This window comes from Zychaea mexicana, assembly GCF_025766255.1.
Source record: "Zychaea mexicana strain RSA 1403 chromosome Unknown BDB00scaffold_14, whole genome shotgun sequence".
NCBI lineage: Eukaryota > Fungi > Mucoromycota > Mucoromycetes > Mucorales > Lichtheimiaceae > Zychaea > Zychaea mexicana.
The window spans coordinates 578,158-593,825 of record NW_026516677.1 but is presented as its reverse complement, the minus strand read 5'-3'; the positions used below and the strand labels follow the sequence as shown (position 1 = coordinate 593,825).

At 44.2% G+C, this 15,668-nt stretch overlaps 6 protein-coding genes across 6 annotated transcripts; 4 read left to right on the top strand and 2 right to left on the bottom strand.

Moving 5' to 3' along the window:
• On the top strand, nucleotides 1-652 carry BDB00DRAFT_124717 (complex I intermediate-associated protein 30-domain-containing protein; the record flags this gene model as incomplete). The annotated part of the gene is made up of 2 exons (XM_053116162.1): nucleotides 1-146; nucleotides 261-652. Coding segments are annotated over 2 exons (356 nt in total), but the record flags the coding sequence as incomplete, so codon positions are not given.
• An 899-nt stretch (nucleotides 653-1,551) lies between these two features.
• BDB00DRAFT_124698 (tubulin binding cofactor A) lies at nucleotides 1,552-2,576 on the top strand. Its single transcript, XM_053116161.1, has 5 exons — nucleotides 1,552-1,708; nucleotides 1,802-1,907; nucleotides 2,017-2,103; nucleotides 2,190-2,440; nucleotides 2,547-2,576. Exons 1-4 carry the CDS (start codon nucleotides 1,665-1,667, stop codon nucleotides 2,265-2,267), a joined length of 315 nt encoding a protein of 104 aa, XP_052982826.1. The 5' UTR covers nucleotides 1,552-1,664; the 3' UTR covers nucleotides 2,268-2,440; nucleotides 2,547-2,576.
• Nucleotides 2,577-4,679: 2,103 nt separating this feature from the next.
• Nucleotides 4,680-7,177, top strand: BDB00DRAFT_926759 (uncharacterized protein; the record flags this gene model as incomplete). Its single annotated transcript, XM_053128853.1, has 5 exons — nucleotides 4,680-5,092; nucleotides 5,204-5,307; nucleotides 5,384-5,666; nucleotides 5,834-5,950; nucleotides 6,052-7,177. 5 exons carry the CDS (start codon nucleotides 4,680-4,682, stop codon nucleotides 7,091-7,093), a joined length of 1,959 nt encoding a protein of 652 aa, XP_052982825.1. The 3' UTR covers nucleotides 7,094-7,177.
• Nucleotides 7,178-7,613: 436 nt separating this feature from the next.
• Nucleotides 7,614-8,013, bottom strand: BDB00DRAFT_809374 (uncharacterized protein). Its single transcript, XM_053122478.1, has one exon. The coding sequence runs from the start codon at nucleotides 7,785-7,787 to the stop codon at nucleotides 7,629-7,631; it is 159 nt and encodes a 52-aa protein (XP_052982824.1). The 5' UTR covers nucleotides 7,788-8,013; the 3' UTR covers nucleotides 7,614-7,628.
• Nucleotides 8,014-9,530: 1,517 nt separating this feature from the next.
• BDB00DRAFT_124335 (uncharacterized protein) lies at nucleotides 9,531-13,136 on the bottom strand. The gene is made up of 7 exons (XM_053116159.1): nucleotides 12,745-13,136; nucleotides 12,312-12,623; nucleotides 11,024-12,172; nucleotides 10,700-10,937; nucleotides 10,502-10,541; nucleotides 10,175-10,418; nucleotides 9,531-10,038 (listed from the first exon to the last, which is right to left on the bottom strand). The coding sequence occupies exons 1-7, from the start codon at nucleotides 13,073-13,075 to the stop codon at nucleotides 9,692-9,694; spliced, it is 2,661 nt and encodes an 886-aa protein (XP_052982823.1). The 5' UTR covers nucleotides 13,076-13,136; the 3' UTR covers nucleotides 9,531-9,691.
• A 691-nt stretch (nucleotides 13,137-13,827) lies between these two features.
• Nucleotides 13,828-15,259, top strand: BDB00DRAFT_758256 (kinase-like domain-containing protein; the record flags this gene model as incomplete). The annotated part of the gene is made up of 6 exons (XM_053119043.1): nucleotides 13,828-13,872; nucleotides 14,000-14,325; nucleotides 14,482-14,615; nucleotides 14,774-14,806; nucleotides 14,933-15,070; nucleotides 15,174-15,259. Coding segments are annotated over 6 exons (762 nt in total), but the record flags the coding sequence as incomplete, so codon positions are not given.
• Between the last annotated feature and the right edge of the window lie 409 nt (nucleotides 15,260-15,668).

The window sequence follows — 15,668 nt, the reverse complement described above, 5'->3', positions numbered from 1 at the left end:
CAAGCTTATTTAGATATCTTGCATTGCGTGTTCGTGGTGATGAGCGAAAATACTTTGTAAATATTCAAACCGATACCTATTTCCAGACCGATCTCTTTCAACATCGATTGTTTTTACGTACACCAGGCCAGTGGGAGACAGTAATGGTAAGTTAGTTTGCGGAACCAATGAATGGGGCTGAAGGACCGGATGTGATAAAAACTTGAAAAAGTAAGAGCAATTAATTGAATCGAGCTGTCTTTGTTATAACACACGCATAGATTCCATTCCGAGACTTTGTTTTTACCAGCAATGGCTTGATCATGCCTGATCAAGTGGAAATGTTTCGAGAAAAGATCAAGACGGTTGGCATCTCTCTTACAGATCGACAAGAAGGCCCGTTCAGCATTGAAATTGATTGGATAAAGGCAATTAATAGCGAGAATACGGAAGGTGATGATGATCGAACTCCATCACCTGAAGTGGATTGAGATAATGCTCTCTTATTCTATCAAGACATTCCCGCATCCACCACCCCACGTCATCCTTTTGTAATATAGTGTTTTTCTCTGCTTTTATTAATATTAATGAAAAATAAGTCATCCTAGTCATCTTTGCTGACAACAGTTGGTCAAGCATAAACTTCATGATTCAAAGCTTGATTCAATTCATAACGTATCGTAAACAGACATTGCATCAATAATGGGTTTAAGATCCACACTTGAACAATTTGACGATGGTTGTATCAGAGTGCTTGTGGAAGTAAGCATATTACTGCGTCTCGAGACACACTTTCTGTCTCTACTTTGATTAGCGTTTATACATTGTCGAAACCACCGCCCACTGGACTTGCATTTATGAATCTATCAGAAGCTGATAATCTTTCCTGCATCATAGCGCATCGGCTACGTGTGTGCATATTAACGACTATCTATTAGCAACGAGAGCCATTGTGATTTAGTTCGCACATAAACTGCCATTTTTGAATGTATGCATCTTTGATGAGATTCGTCAAATGTCCCAAATAAGCACAATAAGTGGATATGGGATAGCGTAGGGATTGAAAAAGAACTCTTTAAAAAAGGATTTAGCATTGATATTTGTTATATAAATGACTTTTCACTTTTTGTTTTTCTTTTTTCCAAATACATGAAATCGAGGGTTGCTGGTAGAACATTGATTTCTGGTCAAGCGAATTCCATTACCCCCCTGTGCCCCTTGATCCGTTAACGGATATATTAGTTCCATCCTTTCTATTTCTACTACCTAAAGAATGTTTTTCATTTTGTTGCCTGCCACAAAGTGGTATACTTCTCACATGTGTTGATGGCAGCTAAACTTGATGTTTCTCCGCCCCACCCCTCGTAACGCCTGCCAATACATCATGCTACAGCTTCACTGATATCTACAAGAGCGTACGTTGCGAAATCGTCAAGGATACAGCTTATAAGACAGCACACATCGCACTATAGCACAGCGCCATTTATAGATTGCTAGGCTTTTGCAGTTGCTTTACATTCTTCTCTGTAATCTTCCATTTCGAAAGAAAAAAAAATTTGTCAAAGAACGAAAACACGCTTAGCTTAAATTAGTTATTCGGACCGGCATATAAACGTTTTCTGATACTTCTGTGCGCGTAATATTTCCCAGCCCGAGTTCTGCTTTATTGCGCGAAATTTCCAAACATGACACTCAAAGAATTGAAAATTAAGACCAACGTTGTCAAACGGTAGAGTTCACCGCTTTTAATTCCATTTCTCTCGAGTTCAAGTGCTATGCAATTTACTCGGGCGAAAAATTAATTACTGTTGGGTAAAAACAGCATTTACAAAGAACATCTCGCGTACGGCAAGGAAGCCCAAGACCAGCAAAAGAGAATTGACAAGCTCATTGAGGAGAATGCGGATGAAGCCGATGTGCGAAAGCAGGTCAGAATCAACATCATATACACATGAACGCTGTTTAAGTCTCTTTTTTGAGAGTGCGTATAGTGCTAAAATCGAAAGGCGGGGAACGCGCGTTTTTGTATACTCTTAGAAAGAAGTACTCGAAGAAACTTTTCAAATGATACCCGACGTCAAGCAGCGTTTTGCAAAAGCATACAAGGATCTTGAAGACAAAGTGGTATGTGCCTCTTTATAAATTGTAAAGGAGGGTGGTAGCAGAAGGTGAAAAGCAAGTGTGTGTGCCTAACATATTGTGTTATGTAGGAGGATCCTCAATATGAAGGAAGTGACGAGTTGCAAGAAGCCCGCACTGTGCTTGCTGAATATACCATCGAGGAATAAAAAGGAACGACACACCAAGTGTTGTTTTGTTGCTTTCTAGGAAAACACTGAGGATCTTCCATTTGCATATGCTGCTTATATTTGAATGCTGGTTTGATGTCCACTCATGTTGTAGCATACATGCAGGGGTAGAGAGATAGAGTGTTGATGCCTCAAAACAAATCTAAAACAAGGTATGAGTTGTCTTGATATGTGAAACATCATTTAATTATTGACCGCTATTCCTGTGCCTTTTGCCTCTGTGATTCCGTGATACTGATGTATGAAGCGACTTTTTAGCCATTGGATGAAATCCGGTTCATGTCCAACGGTAGACGGAAACATTCCTTAATTCACGAACCTTACTACGATGGGAAGAGCTATCGATCCTACGTATGCTAACTGAATCAAATTCATCATTGTCTTGGAATAAGTAAACATAGTGAATATGTTTAAAGTCATCTAGCAGTACATGCTATATACGATATATCGTAATATGATAGTAATGATCACATTTTGCTGCTTGGCGTTTCTACACCTGAAATTTTCTACTAAGTATAGAGTGAGAGATGTTCTGATTCAAAGACATTCTGTGGTCACGTGTCTTCCCCGAAATTATTTTTAAAGCATTCTTTGAAAAGACAAAAAAATGGAACTAAACAAGTATAAGCGAAGCACTGTTGGTTCCGAAGTGATGTACATAGCACTTTGTTTCTGAATGAGCGCCAAGTACACATTAAACCAGTTTCAATATTTCGGTATTCCGCAATAAGCGTGCTCCAAAAGAATACTATATGTATGCAAGATTCAAAAGGCAGTAGATAGCATCTAATAAGTTGTACCGATAGTAGCAATCAACCGCATTAAATTTCTTAAAATGACACGTACACAATCAGGTTTTTTTCCTACGATTGTATGGCCTCTCATCGTTGTTCTGGGTACAGAGCAACAATATTTGTTTTGTTTGGCGATCAGACTCTCTTGCGCTAGCGAGCACATGCATTTCATTTTCCACTATGCATCACTTTTGAGAGACAGCGAAAAGAAACAATACAAACTAAGGCTAAACATATCGTACATGCAGCCTCTTATATATCACGCGCCGTACACAACTTCATCTTCAGATCGGCTAACTATACTATCTTGAGATTCCGTGCTTGTTGTGAAATGTTAGTCCACATACACAGTAAGTATAGTAGAATGCAATGTTCTAGACACACCGGTCACTCTCGGAAGGACTGTATGTGACACTCAAACACTTGAGGGATTGTGGCTAAAAAAGAACAACAACGAGATGGGTGTACATTTTATGTACCGCATTTACAGAAAAGAGAGTGAGCAGAAGCAGTACCACAAGAGAACCAATGAGGGATGATGACAATTTTCCATTTTCTATGGAGGAGTAGTGGATAAAAGTAGGATAGCAAAAGCGTACTATATGTGATACGCGTTAGCAATGATTCCAAAGAAGAAAACACAAAGTGAGATTAAGTTTAAAAGCATATCATAAATCCAGTATATATAAAAAATAATATCTCCTATTATGTGCTTTATACCCTTTCCCGAGCCGAGAATAAAGAGAGAGAGAGATTACTTTCAGGGCCAAAGGGAAGAAGAAAAAAAAAATTGTATGCAGATTACCTACTACTAGCTCGTCGCACGCGCCATCCGTTGCTTCTTTAGGAAGCTTACCTACCTATTTGTCTCATAACGTTCCCCGTTCCCCCGGAAAGAAATAACCCCTCGCGCAAGGAAAAAAAAACTTAACGCCTCCCTAATTTTCTTGCAAATGTGATCATCAACAAAGCTATAGATGAGGCTCAAGTTTCTTTGTGAATAGCAGTGAACGGCTGTCTTCTACTTACAACAGCAACTGCAATAAGTAGAACTATCAAGTAAAACGTAACTAGTCCATCACTCACGGAGAGACGAAAGTTATGGATAGTCTATACAAGAACTGAAATCATAGCAGATATTAGTGGCTGCAATTCATTAATGCGTTAGCTAATGTTTCGTTAGAGAAAGTAAACCTGCATTTCTATATACCTCAAAACAAAACCGATGGTGCTTTTTTAACTATTCCAGTATATCCTCAGAGTTTTTTCCCCGTGTATTATCAGACGCGCGTGGTGCGTTGGGTATCTATTGCGAGCTTTCTCTCAATGCTCGCCTCCTCTTGCTTCTCCTCGCTTTAGCTTGGTGATCTGGAAGAGCCTATTGGATTATTGTTAGTGAAAAAGACATAGAGAGAAATCTCATTGCTATTATTATAATCATAGATCTTCTTTTTCTTCTCTGTTTCTCTCTTTCTGTCCCTTCTTCCCTTTTCTACTTCTACAACACACATCGTTTCCATATTCACTTAATAGCTGTCGTCGATCCTCCCACAGCAGCAGTAAACGATAATAACAATATCTATCTACAAAAGAAAACATGGCTACGCTATCCAGTAACGCAGCGATGCCGGATGGAGTGCCAGACCTACGCTTTTCAGAGCCTGGGCAAAAGGACACACTACAACAGATCAACATTATTGCAAACAGCATATCAATCGCTTCAGCATCCACTGTTCTCATTATACTACTTGCGATGCGAATTTACGACTACCGCCTTGTCGACCGTGTCTCGTTACGTTTGACAGCCGCTACATCATTAACTGATCTGATTTCATCTGTGTCGTTGCTACTCTACTGTTATACAGACAGCAATGGATCAGCATGTCACATAGCAGCCTTCCTCATCATCTGGTTGACCAACCAATACATGTTCTTGACCACCGCCATCGCATTCAATCTTCAATGGCTGTTTTTGCAAAGCCGATATTATAATCCAGTATTTGAGAAATGGTTAGCCCTTATCAATAATATAAACAATAATTTACTGTTTATAGTACATTAAGATGTGGCAGATGCTAAAAAAAGATGTTCTCTTTTATTTCATTTCTTGCTCGCATATAGGTATTACATTGTTTCGGTTGCACTATCTCTTCTCACTGCCGTCTTGCCGCTTTCGAGTAATGTTCTGGGCTTCGATGTAGCTCAAGGTGTCTGTTGGTATACGGGTAAGTTGTACATAATAATACCCTTTGCCCTAATTTACTTCCTAGTGAATAATACGAACGTATTGAATCACAATAGATTCATATACTTTGCCTTCTCAGATCTGGGAATACGGCACATACATTGGTCCACAAATCGTATGTCTTACCTATTGTACGACCGTCGTGGTCTTGGTCGTTGTCAAGTTATTGCGCGATGCTAAAAGTGATCTCGTCGATGATGACGAAGTAAACGCGATGCCATCAACGTCGCAAACGGTCGTCAGTCGTGTAGTTCGCCGAATTCTCCTTTATCCAACAACCCCACTTTTAACGCAACTCGGCTTTATTGTCTCTGAGATTTACATGTTTAGTACCCTCCGGTATGTGTCTTTAAGGGTGACAAAAAAATGCAGAAGCATGAACATGTTCTTTTTTTGCGGGTCTCAGGGATTTTTTAGGCATGCAGTGATTATAAGGAACAAAGTAATGGTTCTCTTAAAAACTAACAAACCACATGTGGCCTTTTCCTTTTCGTTGTTCTTGTTAGGGTGAGCTATGAGCTTAATGTATGGGGAGTCCTTACCAAAGCGCTTCCGGGATTCTTTAATTTGGTAGGGTTCCTCATGGATCCTGCGTTTATGGGTGCGCTCAGGCTTTTGAAACGGTAAATACTTATTTGTAATTTTACGATGCAACGACAATCGCCCTTGACAACAAAAGACAAAAGTAAATTAACCAAAATGCTGTATAATATAAAACTTATAGCGACCTGATCCGTCGGTACGGTGATACTCAAACAGATCTGCATCGATCAAGCTCACATCGAAGTATTGATAAGCGCTCTTACAAAATCTATGCAGATCACGGTGCACTTGACTTTGTCATGCCCCGTGATACGACCTGCGCATCCCTTGCGCCCTTGGCCAAAGAACAACCACAAAAGACATCCAATAACCGATGCATGCGATGGCTCGTGAAGCGCTTCTGCAAACCTGCTGCTGGTCCTGATGCTGATGCTGGTGCTTCCGGTGCTGGCTGCTCTTCTTTGCCTACCTGCGTTACTATCACTGAAATACACACGGAAAAGACGCCTTCCTCTGAGAACCTCCCGACATTTCTAAACTCCCCAACCGCCTATCTAATAGGGGAAGATATCAGACGAGACTTTATCGGAAATCCTACTGCTGCTGCTGCTGCTGCCACGCCTAGCAGTAGCACTGCTTTGAGCTCCACAACTACTGTTAATGCAGCTGGATCGCCGCCGCGCCGACAACGAGAGCAACAAGAAAATAACAGTACCACTGGATGCTTTTCTGTGCCAGTGTTTCTGGAAGATCAGCTCGATGAAGCCGTACCATGGCGAGTTTTGGAAGCGACAGATGAACAATACTACAGTCAGCATGATCAACAGCAGCAGCAACAACAACAGCAATATCAGCAACAACAGCAACCTCGAGGGAGCTGTAGTAACGGAACATACAGCGATCGAGAGGTTGACAGCTGGCTCGAGCTCAGCGAACCCATCTCTCCTTCACGCATGTCCCAATGGCTAAACAAACGTGGCGATTCGTTTGAGCTTGTACGAGAACGAGTAGCCCGAAGCTCAAAAAGTATACGCCGATGGTGTCGCCAACAGCAACAACTCCATCAAGACGATCAACTTGACAAAGTAGAAGAGCCTGATCTTCTTGACACATCACGTTGGTCACGAACTCTATCTGGATCCTATTTTGATCATACGTTGCTGCAATCTGTCCCCGAATCACATTTGGAATCTGTTGAAGAGGCATCACGCAGACACTACTGATGATCATGGTGTGTGTATACTGTGTACATACATCATCGATTGATACATACATGATCGATACGTCATATACATACATTTTTAAAGGACCAATAGTAGTACTAGTAGTAGTAGTAGTAGTCGTCGATAGCAGATGTGCTGAAGTTGTAAATAATCATGTACAAATAAATAAATACGAAAAGGAACGCATCTTCTCTATCATTCTTCCAATCAATGCACATCCTCTTTCCCTGCAGACGTCTTCTCATTATCATGTGAAACATGACAAGACAAGTCCCCCAGCACCCGCCTGTAGTTATAGTAGATACGTCACGTTGTATACAGAAAGCACTGAGATGACAAAATATACATTATTACCATTTTTACTGTTTTTATAAATTGACGCGCAACACAAGAAAGGAAAACAAAAGTAATAAACAACAAAAAAAATAATAAAAATAATAATAAAAATGCATAAATATGCATTAAAATGAGTTGCGCCGGTTCCGTCGCATACAGGTAGGTGATGTTGTTGACAACGACGGTGAGTGTGATGCTGTTATCGCTGTCTGCGGTGCATAATAATGATAGCTGCTGCTGCTGCTGCTGCTGCTGTTGTTGTTGTAGCCAGGCTGGGTCCTTGATCGAGTGATAGCAAGTGCAGCATGATGGTCCAAGCTGCCTTGGGCACCACTACTACTTGAACGCATTGCATCATGCAAGAGCGGAGCAGGTCTCTGTTGGATCTTCCTGTATATTGATGCCCGGCGAGGAAGGATGATGCGTCGGCTGCTCCGTCGTTGGAAGCAAAAATTCGGTTGCTGTTGTTGCTCGCGTACTGGAAATGCAGAGGATGTAGAGGAGGAGGAGGAGGAGGAGGAGGTGTCGTCGCTGTTGTTATACGCACCAGGCACAGATAATCGGCGTGTCAGCCATTGGACCGGTTTGGTAGTCGTTGTTGAGACTACAACCTTGTCAACCATGACATTTGCAAATGCAAAAAAGAACGCCCATGCAATCATGCCGGTCACGTTATGCGGTTCGGCCGTTGACAGGGAATCAAATACCATCGAGATAAGCGTATGGGGTATATGTAAAAGTGGTAGCACCAGCAAAGCAGACAGTCGTGGATCTACCATCGACGCTGACGACGACGACAATCCATTCAGTAGTCGTTGTTGTTGTTGTTGTTGTTGTTGTTGCTGACTTTTGCCAATAGTACTACGCTGATGTATCAGAGCACTACTGCCACTACTGTCACTACCACTGCCACCACCAGCAGCAGTGAATCCTTCTTCCTGATCCGTAAAGGCAAGGTCACGCGACAGGGACTCGACAAGTGCCATCGACGAGTCTAGTCTTTTGTATGATTCAATCAGTGGATCACGTAGCAGTATCTGGGCCGAAGAAGCGCGTCGACTGCTGGGCCGAGGTGTTGCAGATCGTCGTATGGTCAGCACAGGACAGGAGAGAGGACGTGGGGCCGACCGCCGACATGCCTTTCTGGCGATCACTGCAGGCGATGGCTGCTTGGGAGACAGGGGTGATGATGGGCCTATGGATGCTGTAGGTGAAGTTGCAGTAGAAGACGGCGAAACCGGTGAGAACAGTTGTTGGTGGCTATGGGTACTATCGATGGTGGTGGTGGTCGTTGACGAAGACGAAGTCGTCGACGATGAGGAGGACGACGATGACAATGATGACGATATGCTCAGGTCACGGATATGACGACGGCCCAGTGAAGTTGATGATAGCCGTGGTAATCTCGAAGGCGGTGTTTGTTTCGTGTGCGGAGACGGAGGAAGAGGTGGTGGCGGCTGTTGCTGCATTTCGTTGTTATCTTGCTGCTCTATAGTTCGGTGATGATTTCTTTTTACAGCATCGTTCGCCTCCTGTAAAAGGTTGTTTAGGATGCCGGATATCCGATCGAACGTCTCTTCGTTGCCACTTTCGTGATCGCTGTTTCCATTGTAGCTGTCGTCACCTTCCCCGTCGTTGTCATCGTCGAAATCAGACAGCAGCGCCAGGGCAGAGTCTGGACGTGTGATGGTATGACGACGCCTGGTGCTAGGATGCTGGGGTGGCACGGTATAGGATGGTGTTGACACGGACGGAAAGGGTTCCGGCTTTTGCAACAGTTCTTCTGGCGGAGGAGTGTCCTGCAAGGGAAAACATAAAAGTGGTCGGGTGGAAGAAGATCAGCCAGACAGACCAACGACGTTGGGTGGACGCACACGGTTTTATGTCTTTGAATGCCTTTAGGTGGGAGGGCGATTCTTTATGTTTTAATATATTACCATGATTGATTATTGAACGATGTATGTAGGGGTGTATATGTACGATGAAACGGATGTGAGGATACGGGAGACAGTCAAAAAAAAAAAACCGAAGAAGAAGAGGAAACAGGAAAGACGAAAGGAGGTATGAAAGATCGAACAAAGAAAAGAAAGAAGGAAAAATCTAAGAGGGGGAGGAGGGTCTAAAAAATATATGAAAGAACGCGTTCCGTTCCCCCCGTGCCCCACTCTGCTCTGCGAACTGCACATGACTGTTGGACTTGGGATTGGAGCAAGAAGAAGAAGAAGGACTACGTCGTCGTCGTCGTCGTCGTCATCTACTACACTAGTGCGAGAATCCAATCGACTGTTGCTTGCGCTTGGTGCCTCCATCGCCGTACTGGGACGCCCATTTCCGGATTTCTTTGATCGAATCCATCTCTTCACTCGAGCTCGGCCGCACCAGTTTCAGCGCTTCGTCGAAATGTGCCTGCCCCAGTGTTTGCTTCTTTTGCGTCGCTGCTTCCTTTTGTGCTGCCTTCAGCGCAGCTGTCACACAGAGGTTTTTCAGGTCCGAACCAGAGTAGTGTTCCGTGGCCCGCGCCAGCTCCGCCACAGACACCAGATGTCCCTCCTCGTCACGAAGAAGCATGTTCAGGATCTCTGCACGGTCTTCCTCTTTCGGCAAGTCCACTATAGCAATTCAAGTCAAGGTTTGGATCCCATTTAGCTGTCTAACGTCACCGATGTATCGTGGTGCAAACGAAAGGGGTCCTCTCTCTCTCTCTCTCTCTCTCTCTCTCTCTCTTTTCGTGTTTGTTATTGTTACCTAAGATCCGTCTGGGCATTCTTCTCAGGATAGCATCGTCAAGATCCGCAGGTCTGTTCGTAGCTGCCATCACAATCACTCCCTGGTTGTCGCTCGCTAGGCCTTCCCATTCGACCATGAACTGGTTGATGATTTCTCGGTGTGCGTTCGTCGTCGAGTCAGATCGGCGTCGGCTCATGATGCTGTCTACTTCGTCAATAAAGATAACTGCAGGGCTTATTTTCCGGGCCAGCGAAAACAGAGCCTGATGGTGTTTAAATTATTGAGGGAGTCAGTACGTGCACGTCGTTTATTCCCCTTTGCGGAATTCCGGTAAACAATAGTTACCTTGACATTCTTTTCACCTTCTCCGAGATACATTTCGTAACTAAATAGCAACGAGTCGATTAAATGGCAAGAAAACGAGTCAATGTTTGTTGTCATTTCCACTCTCGCACACACACCCGTAAACACACACACACACACACACAGCGCATTGATTAGCACACTACTCTCTCGAACTCATGATCTAAGCCCCGTGCTTACATGTCACTCGCTTGCACTTCCAGCATCCGACTGCCACCTGCTTTGCATACAGCCTTGGCAAGCATCGTTTTGCCCGTGCCTGGAGGACCAAACAATAATACGCCTGGAATAAAGTTGTTTTTCAAAATGCCCCGTCGAAACAGATCCGGCCGAACCAGCGGCAGGGTTATCAACGTTTGCAACGTCTCGATTGTGGCTGACGGGGCTCTAATTTCTGCAAAGGAGACCTGCACCTTGGCTTTTTTGTGCATAAATGCAACAATTCATCGCCTGATTAGAGTGGCACAAAACAGAGAAAAGTACATTACGCAACACACAACTCACATGGATCAACGATACGACTTAGGAACCGCTGCTCGTATTCATCGCAATGTTTCTTGAGCTCCGCCATATCTAGATCAGCACCACCGTCATTACTGCCAGAGCTTCCTGCTGCAACTAGCCGCACCCTTTGTAACTCCAGTGTTTTATCCAGCTGCCGCCGTGCCGATACACTCTTTCGTACAACACTGTTCGCAGCAACCATGTCTTCCAAATCCACCGCTGACTTTTTATGTCTGAGCGCATGTCCAATCGCGAATGTAACGTGCCGTTCAATTTCGATGCCAGTCCAAACCGACTCTTGGATGCCTTCCAATTTCGACAGTTCTGTCACTAATGCAGCTGTGTTGTTGTTGTTGTTGTTGTTGCTGTTGCCCTGCAGCATGTTCTTTATCCCCGTCACATTCTTTTGTTGAAGAATAGCGAGGATCTGTTTGGCATTGATTTCACCCATCCTTCGTGCCGTATCCATCCTCATTTGAGATTCCCACGCGTCTAGCAAGACCCTGTCATTGAGTGGCGGTGGAATGCTGATGCATTTCATGCTTGACAGGAGGGGTATTTCGTGTTCTTCGAGTGCTAGCTTGTAGTTGACATGCGTCGATGCGAGTGTTGGCGAGTATCCGGCAAGAACGACGAGTCGATGGCCCTTTTGCTTCAAGTGCTCGATGGCCATCATGAGTGCTTTGAGCATCAACGAAGAAGGCAAGTCATGCATATCGCCATAATCGCGCAAGTAGATCAGTTTAGGTGTTTGGCTAGGTGTTGTTGCTGTTGCTGCTGCAGATGCCGTCGAGGAACTGCTGCCTTTTTCTTTGCCCGTCTGTAACATACGTTCAAATGCCGCGCTGTATCGAGCAGTCATTTCAGCCATAGCTTTGGGTGCAATTGCTTGTGGATCGGATGATGTCTTATTATCGTCCGACTTTTCCTCTTCCGAAGTTCTGTTACCGAATCGTTCGAGGATGCCTATGAGAGCATCCTGCTCCGAGTCGTACTCGAACATTGCCGGCTGCTCTTCTGCTTTGCTAGAATCCGCGGTGGCAGCAGCAGCAGCGCTGTTGGAGTTGGATGCCGTATTGTTGGGTCGAATTGCAAGTACCGCAGATGCTCCTGTATCTGAACTAGACATCGATGGCAGTAATGTCATTACTAATTTTACACAAATTATACATCCAACAAGTCAGTTCAACAATATCATCGAAAAAAAATCCAAATTCACCCCTCCCCCTTCCCCCACCCCCTCGGGAGCCACACCACTTGTGCTAATACATGTGTGCTTTTTTTTTACCGTTGCTATCCCCGCTTTGTGCCAAAGCGATGAAATCCTGTGCATCAAACACCACGAGATCTGCACCCACATCCACCGCTAATTGCTTAGCGATTGCGTCTTGCAAATAAGTGGCTCCTCGACCAGGCACATTCAGCACAATGTGATCCGAATGGTTGAATGCAGCCAATGTGCCTTTGGGTGCAAGACCTGCCTCCACCACAAGTCGGAGCTCCTCCCACAGATAGTCCGGAATCGGCTCTGAATAACTCGAAGGGATCGTTGGTGTTCGAAGCGTTTGATGGCGCAGGTAATTGGAGTCAAGAAACGATTCTATGTTGTTATAAGTTTTTTGAATTAAAAAAGGAAGGGTTCGTAAGTATTTTTGGTAAGATCAACGTGAATGGGCGAAAACATTTACAAAATACGCCAATCAAATAAAATGGAATCGTACTTGGAATAACGTGTTGCGATCGTCTGCTTTTTCGTGTGATCTTGCGGCCTTTGGTCGGATTTCCAGCAGTGCTCGAATCAGTTGGATTGTCAATCGATCCTCCTTTTGCAGGTATTTCGGGATCGTCGGATCCACGGTTCGATGCCGGTAACGGAGCAGCAGCAGCAGCTGCTGCTGCACTGCTGCTGTTGTTATTGTTGCCTAATGCTGGAGCCGCTGCCGCCGTTGACGCTTTAGCTGAAGACAATAAATAGGAGGTGGTTGCAATCCAACGCGGCCGGGACTGTTGCAATGTCACTTTCGCCAGACGGGAAATCAAGGCAGTTGACATTGGAGGACGACAACAAATAATAATAATAAAACAGAGCTTTTTTGACACACTCAAAAAAAATGAAAGAGCATGGTTGCTGCTGCTGGGCCTTAATTCCGCCCTTATTTAGTTTGAAGATCCTTTTTCCATGTCAACCTTTTCATTCTTTCTTTCTTCTTTCCTCTCTCCTCTCTTTCCACCTTCAATGCACTCGTTCTACAATAAATGACGCGATTGTAAACTTCCCTCCAACATACCGACCTCACATTCATTCATTCATTCACTCACTCACTCACTCTTTACAACACCCACACTGTATTACGCAAACAACAACATCATAAATACCATCCTCTTTTTTATTGTCCCCACTCGGTTCCGCACTTTTTTCCCGTTCCGTTCCTTCTCGACACCACAGCATACCCACCAACACCTTAGAACCTTGTCAACAGTTCTCGAACAACTTGTTTTCAAACCAACGATTATTTTCAAGTACAATATACCCAGAACATGTCTCCTTCAGTTACGCGTAACCAAAAGGCCAAGGTACAAACAACGACGACAACAGCTATTCTTAATATGCATGTCTGTTGCTGCGGGGGTGGGTGGTGTTATGGAGAAGAGGAGGGGAGGAAGGTGGATGGGCTTCATTATTTTATTGTAATTGCCATTATTCATGAACTCACATAACAGGTGCCCTTGTTCTATTTTTTTTGGATCTGGTTTAGCTTGCGGCTGATTTTAATGACCTGCTTAAGGAGCTGTCCTCTCGTGAAATGACGTCCATTGGGCTCTACTCGATAGGAGAGACGATTGGCAAAGTAAGTAAGCTTATTAGCGTGAGGAATTTGATAGAGAAATGCTCAGGCTTTTTCCCTTATCTTTCTTGTTATGTGGGAGGAGGATGCAGTGTTGATTATATTCCATTCTTTGCTCCGGGCATTATAGGGATCCTATGGTAAAGTTAAATTAGGGACGCACAAACTGACAGGAAAACAAGTAGCCATCAAAGAGATCAGCAAAGAACATGCACCCATGGTTGCTCGAGAGATTCATCTCCATCGTCAGCTTAAACACCCCAATATTGTCATGCTATACGAAGTCATCATCACCGAATCTTCCATCCATGTCATATCCGAATACTGTCCTCACGGGGAACTGTTTGACGCACTGACCGAGCGTGGCTACTGCTATTCTGAGCGAGATGCTGTCAGATGGTTCGTCCAATTGGTCGATGCGCTCAAGTATTGCCACTCGCAAGACATTGTTCATAGGTAAATCCTTGTTAAAACAGGAGATTGTGTGTATTCTTGTGCTGCAGCTACATTTGCAGCAGGGCCACGCATGCAAGAATCACCAGATCCTTTTTTTCGGCACTCTAAACTTAGATGATATATAAATATATATTATATATATACACTCCTTTATAGAGATCTGAAGCTGGAGAACATCCTGCTCGATGACAATGACAATGCAAAGCTATGCGACTTTGGATTTGCCCGACATGCTGAAAGCAGACAAATGCTCCAAACGTTTTGCGGCAGTTTAGCATATTCGGCGCCAGGTAATAAAGGGAATGCCTCCCTCCCCTCCTCCTCCTCCCTCCCCATTAAGAGCTAGCATACCACGAGGATACACATTGACATTGGCACTAAAACCTTCTCAACTCCCACAACATTTTCCATTACCACAATAATATCAACACTATTGAAACGCATGTAGAGGTGATCCTGCGCCAGAAATACACTGGACCTGGTAAGCCTCTTTTGATTGAATGCACAATGATTTTGTTTTGTTTTTTTTGACATGCGTCACATTTGTGTTACTCAACCTTAATTCTCTTTTGTATCATTGCCACTCACCTACTCTAAACTATTATAGAAACCGACATTTGGTCGTTAGGAGTCATTTTGTACACCCTGTTGGCAGGCGGATTGCCGTTTGATGATGATTCAGAGGTGGTTACACAACGAAAAATTGTCAAGGGAGACTATGATATTCCATCACACTTTTCGCCAGGTATGCTTGAGTGTGTGTGTGTGTGTGTGCGGGGTCTGGAGTCAACAAAGCTGTGCATTAATCACCCAACATGCTGCTTCTTCTATACTTCCAAAATCAACAGAGGTTTCCGATCTGATCACGCGGATGCTCAAGTTGAATCCCTCCGAACGTGTAACAATAGACCAAATTGCCGGACACCCATGGATACGCATGGCAGCGGCAGCTCATAGTAATGACGACGAGGATGACGCTGATTGTATTAACCATTGTATCAGCAGCAACAACAGCACGCCCTCGACACGAAACTCTAGCCATTCGGACTTGGACTCAATTTTTTCGACAAAACCTTTCACACCTGATATGATGGAGGATGATGTGGGTCCGGAAAAGTCGAGCTATGTTGGTTTTAGCAGCATGCCCGACCCAAACAATGTGGTGTCCAAATCCGACCGACGACTAAGCCCGACAGACACTGCAAAGTTCTCGCCTCAGGTGCGCTACAGACTTGGCATGATCAGCCAAGAGGAAATGCGTCGCCATCACCCTACCACTATCACTACTAGTCCTGTTCCACAACCGCGCACATCTCGCTTCTCTGCACCCTCAGTCAGTAATA

Excerpts from the sequence above, each read along its gene's own strand:
- BDB00DRAFT_124698 (XM_053116161.1), top strand. The coding sequence starts at position 1,665 with ATGACACTCAAAGAATTGAAAATTAAGACCAACGTTGTCAAACG. Across the intron at positions 1,709-1,801 it reads AAGACCAACGTTGTCAAACG|CATTTACAAAGAACATCTCG; the intron begins GTAGAGTTCACC and ends GGGTAAAAACAG. Across the intron at positions 1,908-2,016 it reads AAGCCGATGTGCGAAAGCAG|AAAGAAGTACTCGAAGAAAC; the intron begins GTCAGAATCAAC and ends GTATACTCTTAG.
- BDB00DRAFT_809374 (XM_053122478.1), bottom strand. The coding sequence starts at position 7,787 with ATGATGCAATGCGTTCAAGTAGTAGTGGTGCCCAAGGCAGCTTGGACC.
- BDB00DRAFT_124335 (XM_053116159.1), bottom strand. The coding sequence starts at position 13,075 with ATGTCAACTGCCTTGATTTCCCGTCTGGCGAAAGTGACATTGCAACAG. Across the intron at positions 12,624-12,744 it reads ATCGCAACACGTTATTCCAA|AATCGTTTCTTGACTCCAAT; the intron begins GTACGATTCCAT and ends ATAACAACATAG. Across the intron at positions 12,173-12,311 it reads ACAAAGCGGGGATAGCAACG|TAATGACATTACTGCCATCG; the intron begins GTAAAAAAAAAG and ends GTGTAAAATTAG.